Below are 12086 nucleotides of genomic sequence, written 5' to 3' on the forward strand. Positions count from 1 at the left end.
TGACAACGACCCAAAGCATACATCCAAATTATCAAAGAATGGCTTTGCCAGAAGAATATTAGTTTTGGAATGGCCCAGCCAGTGCCCAGACCTGAATCCAATTGAAAATCTGTGGGGCGCTCTGAAGCGGGCTGTGCACAGGAGATGCCCTCGTAATCTGACAGATTTGGAGTGTTTTTGCAAAGAAGAGTGGGCAAATATTGCCAAGTCAATATGTGCCACACTGTTAGACTCATAGCCAAAAAGTCAAAGTCAGAGTTTATTTTTACTTCCCTCCACCTAAAAGATTTTCACTTTGTTCAACTGAGTTGTATGGTTTATAGGTCACATTAAAGGTGGATAAAGTTCTGAAATGACTTACCTTTGTCTCATTTTTTTGCATCACAGAAACCTGACATTTTAACAGGGGTGTGTAGACTTTTTATATCCACTGAAGATAATTCGGCCTGCCTGTGCCAGCCTCCCACAGTAGAAGTACTGTGGCCAGTCAGCAAGTGGTTACGCTATTTTGTGTATTTTGTTGCAGCCATTTCTATTACCTCATTGTGTCTCCTAATGTACTTTGGATCCTAACTCGCTATTGAGGCTACAAAACCTATGCTGCTCATTTTGTGTCTTTTAATCATCTAAAAATGCCATGTATGACATTTCCTAAACTGGTCTCTTGTGTTTCTTTTGTAGGCATTTTATATGCTCAGAAGCCTGTTCCTTTAATTGCGGGATATACTGGGCAAAGCGGAGGGAGCAGCAGCAATACTTCGCAGGCATCCCAGAGTCCCACTTCCTCCCGAGGTACCCCAGGTGCAGAACCCTCCACCAGCTGGTCCCTCTGAAGCCTTGTTCTCAAGGGAGAGATTGGGAAAAGGAGGGAATGAGCATGATACTACTTGCCTCCTCCGCAAGAAAGCGTTACACAACCTTACCTACCTCAGCTTCAGGAAGACTTCAGCTCCATTTACCTCACCTTAATAAAAGGTTACACAACCAGTTTACCTCAATGTTTGATAGCATTACACAATATCACTGATGGGCAGGAAGAAGATCTGGGAAAGACCCAGCTGCAAACCTGCCCTTTTGAGCTTCAGCTCCTACCTACTGTATGGTGTTTTTGAGCAGACCTTGCTGTCCCATTCTCCTTGTAGTTCTGTGAGGTGCTAATCTCACACCTGCTTCCCCATCTACATCATTTATGGTGGGTGGCAGGAAGGAGGCTGGAGACTTAAAATGTGCAAGTGGCACATGAAGACATTTCTACCAAGGCCACCTCATCCCTTCTAGGATCTGTTTCCTTCCTTACAGGCTGTCAAACAACCTCAAGATGTGTTTATGACAGTAGATGTTTTATAGGACATTTAGCCAAGATGAGTTGGGTTTTTTCACTTAGTTCTATCTTGTAATCAGAAGTAAGTTTTAAAGAATCATCCTGAATATGTTTTAATACCTGGTATCTTCTGATGTGATGTGGTATTGGTTTGACACTATAGAGTTGCAAATACCTCATGTTCAATATGTTTTTTTATATTCGAGGAATTGTTTTATCTACAAAGAAACTTGGATACCTTTGCAGTTGGCCATCCTAATCATTGAATGGTACTGCCCTTGCATAAACAGAATATATTATGCCTCCTGCTTGTGTGAAATATAAAATGAGATTTCTTCTGCTTTCAGAAACGTTTTTAATTCAGCCAAGGTAGGTGTTACCTTGAAGAGGCTGTGCCTTCTAAATTTAATAGGCTTTAACACCTAACTTAAGGTGTCTGTTTACTTAAAGACTCAAGACTCAACTCAGATGCAGTCATCGGATACCATGTTTAGTAACATCTGTTCAGTATCAGAATGTTCTGAAACACTGTTGTGTTTTTCATGAAGAAAATATAAAGGCCAACATGCTATTCTTTACAAAATGAAAATTGCTGAACAGAGGAGGTGTGACTTTTTGATATAAAGCAGAACGGTCATTTTTCACTAGAATCAAAATTGATAGGAAAACAGATTTCTGTTTGATCAAATTACTTTAAATTAAATTTGTCACCTAAGGCTCGTGAGCAGGCGTGGAACTATCTGTGCCTGAACACAGTATAGGAAGAGCAAGGCAAATGTTTGGGAAAGTTCTATGACTCTTCTCCCACTGTTAGCCAATTGCTGCTGTCTGTTATTTCTACCTCTGTTTTCTGCAGATTTCCATCCAGAGTCAGAATATAGACCTCCTATAATCTGGCAGTCAGGCTGGTTTCAATGACTGCCAGACTACAGGGGAATTCAGGGCTCTGGTTCCAGATTAAAGGCATTTTCTTTGTAAGGTTTATATATATATATTTTTTTTTTTCGGTGCGCAGGCGTTATTGAAGTATAGAAAATTTAATATCGAGGTCCAGTGACATCTAAAAATGGATGCTAACATAATTTCCCATAATGAGCTTACATTTCATATAACCTTCTGTTTGCTAGATTAATGTCCCAAAACTCAGGAATCCAGTATGCAAGTTCTATTTATAGGTTTATTTAACTAATTTAGGTGAAGACCATGCAAATACATGCTGGTTTATTTGATCTAAAAATATACAATTTGAGAATTTACAGTGTAGAGAAGTTAACTTACTAAAATAAGTAATAAAAAGACGCAAAATTGAAAACTTAAAAAAAAATAAAAAAACTTTTCTTTGTGTAATAGATATATTTGCTAGATTTCCAAATCTTGGGCCCTGAATGTGTATCGGTGGTTTAGGCTGATAGTAGTAGTATGTTGGTAAACTACATCTATACACAGCTTTTGTAAGAACACGGCATGGTCCAATGTCGCACTGTGGGGGGGAGGGGGGGGGGTTTAGAAAGCACATTCTCAGACGCCATCTTAATGACAATCTCTGGTGCCTGGACTAGGCACAATGCATTACTCAATCATATTTGTGATTGTTTTACTTGATTTGTTGTGTGTTTTGTTAACCTACTAATTGATGTTGCAAAAAAAGAGAAAAAAAAAAAGAGAGAGGCTGGGGTGTAGGAGATTTGGAAATGCTTGTCAAAAGGCGCACATAAAATAATTTTTTCTAGGTCAGTCAAGTTGAGATATTCCTCATGCTTTAACTTCACTAATGTGCATTCATTTTGGGAAGTCTTTGTATTAAGAAAATGTTATCACTCAGCCCTTTTGAGCTTTCCCGTGTTAAAAGAAAAGTTTTTTTTGGAAAGGATTCTTTTTTTTTTTTTTACGGCATTTGGCTAGTTTTACAACCTTCTATTAAAACAAATTGCTGAATGTGTATTCCACAATTACAAAATCTGGGTGCCATTTGAGCTATCCATATTATTGCCTGTTATTCTACAGGAGCCTATGGGTGGACTTTGACCCCCAGTGCCAAGAATCACTTTTCAAACTGAAATTAAGGTAACAAGTGGGCATCCCACACCATGCAGTCTCTACCACCTGTAGGCTGTAGAAAGGTGAAGTAAGAAAGGGTTTTAGAAAATAAGACAACGCCTCTAGATTGTATATTTTGTTTTTCTAGAAACTTGAGTTCCCCCTTTTCAGTTGAATTCCTCACTTCTCCATTCTGACATAACTTGAAAATGTGTTTTAACTGCAGATTCATTGGTGGCGGATTTATCCCAAAGACTTTACATGAAGGCCTCCCAGTCCAATGGGTCTACTGTTCATACTAACGACATATTATTGTCACTGATTCCTTGTTCCAGAGATAAATCCATCAGTAACATGTCCACTGTAGGCATGGTATTTGCCTTTTTAGCTTGACAAATATTTTTTCTGTCAAATTCCGGACATTCTCAATGAACCATGACAGGTACAAAATGTCAGTTTTCTGCTGCTAATTGTAGGAATGTAAAATAGTGACAAACACCAGCAGGTTGTATTTAGTTGAGTTGAAAAATCTTATGTTTCCAGGACTCGTACATTTATTACACGTTTTATTAACCTCAAATGTACGTTTTGTTTTATGTGTTTTTTTGTTTTTTATTTTTATTTTTTTCTGCTTGAAAATACTTGAAGCACCAGTTGCAGAATCTAGTAAGAGAGATTGTCTATCATGCTAACTGAATAACTTTACATTTTTTAATCATAAGTGGTTACTCAATTTGGAAACAACCTAGAGCAGTGTTTCTCAGGCTTTCCTTCAGGTACTGCAAAGCGGTCAGTGTATACTTAAAGTGGTTGTAAAGGCAGAAGGTTTTTTTCCTATTGCATTCTATGCATTTTGGTAAAAAGCCTTCTGTGTGCAGCAACCCCCCTAATGCTTACCCAAGCCCCATCTCAATCCAGTGATGTTGCACGAGAGACTTTGCTGTCCCGGACTCTCCCTCATTGACTGAGGCATTGGTTTCCGATGCTGTCAAAGTCCGTGAGATGGGTGGGGGGCGTCTGGGCCATGGATCCTTGTCTGAATGGGCACATGTAGACACCAAAGAGAAGCCCGGGAGGAGGAAGATCTGGTCTGCTCTGTGCAAAACCACTGCACAGAGCAGGTAAATATACATTTGTTTTTATACCAAAAAAATTAGACTCTAGTATCACTTTAACAACTTCAATACCAGGGCAATTCTCACATGCATGTAAAAAAACATTTTTTTAACAAAAAAATTACAATCCCCAAATATATAATTTATATATATATATATATATATATATATATATATATATATATATATATATATATATATATATATATATATATATATATATATATATATATATATATATATATAATTTTTATTTTTTTTATTTTAGGCCCTATAGAATAAATTGATGGATGTTGCAATTTGTCACATGGTATTGCGCAAATTGCTATGAACGCCTGCTTTCCTGGCCACTAAACAAAGAGACAGAACTAGAAGTGATGAAATCCTCCTCATTTATTTCTGGGGTCTCAGAGGGAGTAACATCAGTTCCTTTCTTTCGCCGTGTAGTAACTATCGCTGCAATGCCTTTTGCGCCTGCTGCTGTCAATCAGTCAGCCAATGAGGAGAGAGGGAGCAGGGCCGAACTGCAGCACTGTGTCTGAATGGATACACACAGCTGCAGCTCGGCTTGGGTGTCCCCATAGCAAGCTGCTTGCTGTGGGGGCACTCAACGGGGGGAGGGGCTAGGACCACCGAAGAGGGACCCAGAAAGAGGAGGATCCAGGCTGCTCTGCAAAACTATTTCACAGAGCAGGCAGGTATAACAGGTTTGTTATTTTTAAAGAAAAAAAAAAAAAGACTATCACTTCAAATTATCTCTCGGCAAAACTTTAAGCTGTGGACATAGTGAGGAAGTATATGACCCTCTGTCAGTTCTTTTTGTTGCAGTCTGTGTGCCCATTGGCAAGATTCATCGCACTAATTACATTGGTGACCACTAGGTGAAGGGAAATGCAAATTTATACAGTTGTTCCCAGAACAAGGTGTAAAGGGAAAGCCTCCAATGGCGACATCTGTTCTGGAAACGACTAAGAGGGGAATTTCCCTCACAATAGCTTTCCTTTTACGTTCCTGTTTTGTCTCGGGTAAGAAGTGAAGGGAACGTTTCCCAATGGTACTCAGACAGCAAATAAAATGACAACATTTTTCACCCTTCCCTACTTTTTCAGAACTAGAAACACAAATGGTTTTTGGTCATTTTATTAAAGTTGCTTTTTAACTTCATTATTTTTTAATATTTTATTTTTTAAATCCTATACACTTTTTAAATTTTTTTTTTTTTTTACAAATTTAATATATTGCAAAGGATTACTGGAGCACTGCAGGCTATCTAAAAAGACTGCACAGTCTGAATGCCTTATAGTGTGTGTGTGTTTTTTTTTTGTTTTTGTTTTTGTTTTGTTTTTCTTTGAAAAGGTCAGATAAGCCCTCTGACAAGGGATGAGTTGTAATTTCTCTGACTATATCTTGAGATGGAGTTCAGTAAACAAGGGCACAGCTGCAATGGCTAACCATGTTTTAAAAAAAAAAAAGAAACTTTCAGAGCTCCATCTGCTGGCAGAATAGGCTACATAATGGTTAAATGCAATATTTGCAAATACATTATTTAGTCTTATTCCGAATATATTATACATATGCAAAGAGCCACTAAACATTTCCATTTAAACAGAAACCTTAGGTGGGTATTTGAAAACACTGGTAATTACATCTTGTCAGACATTTCTGTCTTCATGATGTAGGACCTACAAGGGGTAATTCACAAAATCACATTAGGGAAAAAGATGGCAAATCTGGAACTTGATGCCAAGTCTGGGAAACACTGACCTAGATTTTCATTGTTGGGGTCCATGAGATATTAGCATGTTAAAAAAAAAAAAAAAGACCTGAAGATCTTTATTTGCGAAGTGTGTGACATCCGAGAGTAACTTGTGCTTTTTTGACATACCTCATAAACCATCTTAGCTCTCAATCACAGAGATAAGACACTGAATTTATACAAGAGAACTGATGCATTGATGCCTACCAGGAGACAATAAAAACACATTGATTTAAATTATCCAGAGCAAAGCAAGTCAAGTCCTGGACCAATATTTTTTTTCCATCAACTGGTAGGCTTGATTTACAAAAACCTTAGATCATTACCTCAATAAAATTCTATTTTTAAAATGTTTTAAATATTTCAATCTTTTAAGTGCCAGAGGTTGAGAAGTGAGACATCACTCTGGTTTTCAAATAGGATTATTATATATATTTTTTTTTTGTAATATTTGTGTGGTCTTGTGTATTTTTTTTTTTTCTGTGTGTATTATTTTTTATTGTTGAACCAAAGAACCTCGGGGATGGGGGGGGGGTATGTGTTTAATCACTATTTTCAGCCTTAGAAGTAAAGTCTGAATTCCAGGCACGCACTGGGCGGGTAAACGAAAGGTTGGGTGGGAAAAGACTGTTTTAGGAATAAGGGGAGATAACTTTTGGCGCTGGTACAAAGATAACATTTGTTCAGGAAATTTGTAATGATTTTTGCAGTAAAGTCACTATTAAAAGAGACAAAATCTTGAGTCTTTGTAGTGTTGTTCATTTATTTGCTGTTTATTAACCAGTTGCATAAAAACTGCATCCTGCCACCTAGATTGTTTGAAAAATGTGCTAGCAAGGTTTTGAGTGAATGATGTCTTGTACAGTTTGTGTTTGGATGTCAAATTGTGTCCCAATAGATTTAAATGTGCATATGGAACACCTGTGCATGCTGTAATATGACCATGTGAATGGGGACTTATGGTTTAGGCTTCAGCCATCTTCCCCAGTGCTTCTTCCAGGTCCCATGAAGCTTCTATTTGGCCATTAGATGGCCCTTGGTAATGTAATCTTGCACATATGCAAAGAAGTTACTGTCTTTGACAACCTGTTCTACTCTTGGCATGCAAAACTGGCAGGTGCATAGGGCAAAGGTTTTTTTTTTTTTTCTGTTTTGCAAAAAGACTGTTTAAATATTTTAAAAACTCCATTAGTCCCATTTTTTGTTGCAGGACTGCGGTAACAAGCCAGATCATACCATTGTAAGTGCCACCGCAAAGGCATGCCTACTCCCTCATACTTTCTACAAGTTAAGAGTGTTTTATCAAATATATTTGTTTTGACTAAAATACATTGCCAAGATTTTAGCAACATTTTAAGGCAGGTAATTACATGTTTCTGAGCCAAGACCTACAAAGGAACTTCCTCAAATAGTGTACTAAACAGGAGTGTCTGTCTACTATAGTCACATGATCAGTTTTGGTATTGCAATAAGAGAAGCACTATACCTTCAGCATAGCTATAGATGTACAAGCCCGCTTAACAGGTGAGTATCTTGCTAAATAGAATGGGTTCCCTCCAGTAATTGTGATGACCTTACTGGGAAGGGAATGCCTAAAACTTCAAGCTTTGCTTAGATTACTTGAACGGGGTAATGAGAATTTACAGTGTTGCTCCCATGGTTGCAAAGAAGCAAAATGTAATTTCCGATGGTACAGGACATGGGCTTCTTTAAATCATTATGACTTAAGTTCTATGCAGCTACCTTTTGGTGATTTGGATATGGGTCACAGGCTGCAGGGAAATCCCACTATATAACCCCTCCCATTCCCAGCCATCCTCAGTATCCTTAGAGAGGGTTTTTACAGATGGAGTCCCACCTCAGTTTTGACAGCAGCACCCATAGGTCTTTGGTTCCTTTTGTTTAGCTAAAGGACTACCCGCTCATAAAGCCCCCTCCACTCCCAATTTTGGTCTGTATTGTCTGTTCATTTTATGGATTATTAACTGCATCATTCACATTTCTCATGAGTGGTTGAACGCTGATAGCCTAGCACCATTCTGCATGCCGTTGGGCAATAATAATGCTTATGTCCTTAGGTGATCTTTTCTCATTGGGATAAGTGTACCCCCTTCTATGGAAGGTTTCTCTTTCTCTGGATGGTTTCTTTGTCACTCAGCTGCTCCATAGCCACTGTGGCTGTTTATGCAACTTCTGGAACCATGGACCCCTCAGCAGATCCTTGTCGTAACATGCCCAGATCCTGCCTGTTTAGAAGATGTGGGGCTAACTTGTAGTGCTTCTTTCCATTAAATCCTGCTGTAGACACTTCCTTTGGCACATATACAGCATGTATAATTAGGTACAAGGTGCTCTAGAGGTCCAGAACCATAGTCTGCCTAGTGTGGTGCCCTATTTAGAAAGATCCACGGAGTTGGATAGTTTTATACATTCTTCCAGGTTGCCTAGTCCACTTTTCCAAGAGTGTCACTAAGGGGTTCTTGGGTATGCTAAAACGCTGCTCAAAGTTTTTCCAGCTCCTCTATCATTGCACCTGCCTGGACTACACGCGTTGCTTTGCAAGATTGCATCAATTCTTATTCACTATACATGTGCTGCTGCCGATGTCATCGGTGCATTCGCACTGAAGAAACGGTCCGCTCTTGCCGTTTCTTCAGTTCCTGGGCCGTGTCATCACAGCGCTGTTCAATCACTGCGCCAGAGCCCGCAAACCCAAAAGTAACTCCGGTGAAAGTTAGCTGTGGGAGTGGAGTGCGAGTGGCACTGCAGGGCATTGTTCTAAGGTAAGTATTTCATAATAGTATGCGTTGTAATTATGCCTTTATATTGCAGGGGGGGGGTTTTTCAGAGGTTTGAAACCTCTTTAATGTAGCACTAAAGGCTAAAATTTTATTTTTCCATACATCATGGGACACAGGTTAGTATTCATTACCTACTGGGTTATACTTCATCTCCAGGTGAATGGACACTGGTAGACCAAAGGTCCTTAGACAGGAAGTAATCCCATATATAAGCCCTCCCATACAGGAAGTACTTGGATGGCACAGTTGTTTGAGCTATCTGAGATGCAGGTCTCTTGTCCCGCAAATGGTTCTTAAATGAATCAAGGGATTGACTGATTGGATTAATTTTACAATGGCTCTATATGCTTAGATAAATGGTACCCGAGCCTCGTTAAGAAGACTCAAAATCCTGCTGGGTTTTGCCTGTAATGAGGTCTCCGGGTGCTGGACCTTGCAAAGTGGAATCCTGGACACCGCAGCACTAAGGCATTCCTGCATAGTGCTGTTACTGGTCCAAGGGAGTGGACCCTAAGCATGAAAAGAGTACCCTGTCCTTGAAGGTCCTCAAGTGACAGGAAGTCGCCATGATGGGTGAAGATTGGGCTCTTGGATTGCTAAGCTGCCCTGTGGCTGGACGGGTAAATGATACCCCTTTAATTTATTGCGGGGTATACCAGTGTTAACAGTCAGTCAAGCTAGCTAGAGCCTGGACACCTGTGTGCGGTGACCATATACAAAGGGAGTTTTGCAAAGTGTACCTTTTTGCTTGTGTTGCCTGGCTGTTTTACCTGTATGATGGCGCACAATGGTGCGCCATTTTACCTTGGGTCGCTATGACGCATGTGCATTTGCAAAAGCGCTGCTGTGATTAGTTTTGCGGCCATGTCGCACGCGGCTTCACCGCACATGCACTGTAGCCTTTATCTGGGCGCATGAAAATTTGAGTCATATGTGAATACAGTCATGCCCGTTCGCTGGGACAGCGTGTGTGCATGCATGCACAGAACATTATTTAAGCTGTGTAAGCCAAACATGCGGTGCTTCCAGGAGGCAGCTGTGGGACAGGCATTTGCAGCGCTTCAGTTCTCCTTACCCGGGTCACCTGAGTTGCCAGATGTTGCTTGGCAGGCTAAAGGGGCTTAGCAGGATTGTTGCATAGGGGCTTGATGAGCCCTGTTAAAGGGTCTCCCTTCTGAAGTGTGTTAACACTACACCCAGGTACTCTGTGGCTAGTAAATGTCTTCAAAAAAGAGGAGTGGGACTAACGCTACAGGGAAGGACACACCTATGTAGTCAGTAGTTCCTGATGAACCTTGTATCCCCTGAAAGACCAGAGGCTTCCGGGCAGTCTGGTATTGTGCCTACAGTCAACGTTGCTGCTTTGCCCTTTATCACCAAGGATGAACTGTCCTTTGCCCTAGCCGTGTTAGAGCACAGGACTGCTGGAATGATTGCCTTCATACCGCAGGGTGGCAAGAAGCGTGACAGATTCACCTCCTGGGGTAGGAATGGGTTGACGATGGTGGAGAGCTAAAAGCTCATGATTTTGTGGAGGGCCTGGTGGATGAGTCTGCTTCTGAGCAATCTGGACAAGAAGATATCCAGTTGATGTCTGCCTCTCAGTCGCAGAGGATTTTGATCCTTATCAAGATGGTTCATTCCTCCTTTAAGCGGCCTCTTGCATAGGTTACTGAGCCCCCTGGTCCTCTTTGGGATCCCTGAGGCCTCTTCAGGCCGCTCAAGCTTTCCCCTTACACCCTCTGTTGCAACAGGTGGTGTATGCTGATTGCGAACATCCTGACACGATTTTTGTTCCTTTTGAGAGGTTTTCCCTTTTATAGCCAATGGATGAAAAGTTTAAGAAGTGGAGCATGCCAGCTGTAAATGCAGCAGTCTCTTAACCTCTTCAGATCTGCGGTATAGCCGAATGACTGCTACAGCGCGGATCTGCTTTGCCGAAAGTACGTCTATTGATGTCGTCCCCTTTGCAGGCTCTCCACACCCCCCTGAAGGGCGTGCGCTGTGACCACCCAAGTCAATACATAGTTGCATAGGTTGAAAAAAGACACAAGTCCATCTACCGTATATACTCGAGTATAAGCCGAGATTTTCAGCCTCTTTTTTGAGGCTGAAAGTGCCCCCCTCGGCTTATACTCGAGTCATCGCTGTCTGCCCGCTCGATCAGCGTGTCGAGCAGACAGACAGCGGCCATTCTAGAATTCAAAAGCCGCGCCTCCGGCTCCGCCTTCGCCTGTGATAGGCGGAACACTGAATTTCCCAGCAGCCTGTGTTCCGCCTATCACGGGCATCGTCTCATCCTCGTACTACGGACGAGGATGAGACGATGCCCGTGATAGGCGGAACACAGGCTGCTGGGAAATTGAGTGTTCCGCCTATCACGGACATCCGATAGGCGGAACAGCAGTCAGTGGGAAATTGAGTGTTCCGCCTATCACCGACGGAGGCGCGGCTTTTGAATCCTAGAATGGCCGCCGACGAAGAGCTGAAGGACGGAGGCTCGGCTCGGCTCGGGCCGGGCCGGGACGGGACGCAGGCTGGACGGGACGCAGGCAGGCTGCACGGACACACACACACACACACACACACACACACACACACACACACACACACACACACACACACACACACACACACACACACACACACACACACACACACACACACACACACACACGGATGCATGGACACACACACAGGGATGGATGGACCCACAGGGATGGACAGGCATGTCTCACCCTCGGCTTATACACGAGTCAATAATTTTTTCCAGTTTTTTGGGGGTAAATTGGGGGCCTCGGCTTATATTCGGGTCGGCCTATACTCGAGTATATACGGTAGTTCAACCACAAAAAAAAAATTTAAAAAATCATACAATCCCATATACCCAATTCTATACCCACAGTTGATCCAGGGGAAGGCAAAAAAAACCCCAGCAGAGCATGATCCAATTTGCTAAAGCAGGGGGAAAAAAAAATTCCTTCCTGATCCCCTGAGAGGCAATCGGATTTTCCCAGGACCAACTTTACCTATAAATGTTAGTACCCAGTTATATT

The 12086-nt window shown here is 41.5% G+C and overlaps 1 protein-coding gene across 1 annotated transcript in view; it reads left to right on the forward strand.

The window, feature by feature from the left end:
* ARID3B (AT-rich interaction domain 3B) overlaps window positions 1-6971 on the forward strand; it is a 108735-nt gene extending 101764 nt beyond the window's left edge. The window contains exon 9 of the mRNA XM_077470578.1: window positions 682-6971. Coding sequence (XP_077326704.1) covers window positions 682-833 — 152 coding nt within the window. The 3' untranslated portion in view covers window positions 834-6971. The remainder of the gene's footprint in view (window positions 1-681) is intronic.
* The last annotated feature ends 5115 nt before the right edge of the window (window positions 6972-12086 follow it).

Source organism: Lithobates pipiens, unplaced genomic scaffold, assembly GCF_037356315.1.
Source record: "Lithobates pipiens isolate NorthernLeopardFrog02 unplaced genomic scaffold, aLitPip1_a1.2 Scaffold_8, whole genome shotgun sequence".
Lineage (NCBI taxonomy): Eukaryota > Metazoa > Chordata > Amphibia > Anura > Ranidae > Lithobates > Lithobates pipiens.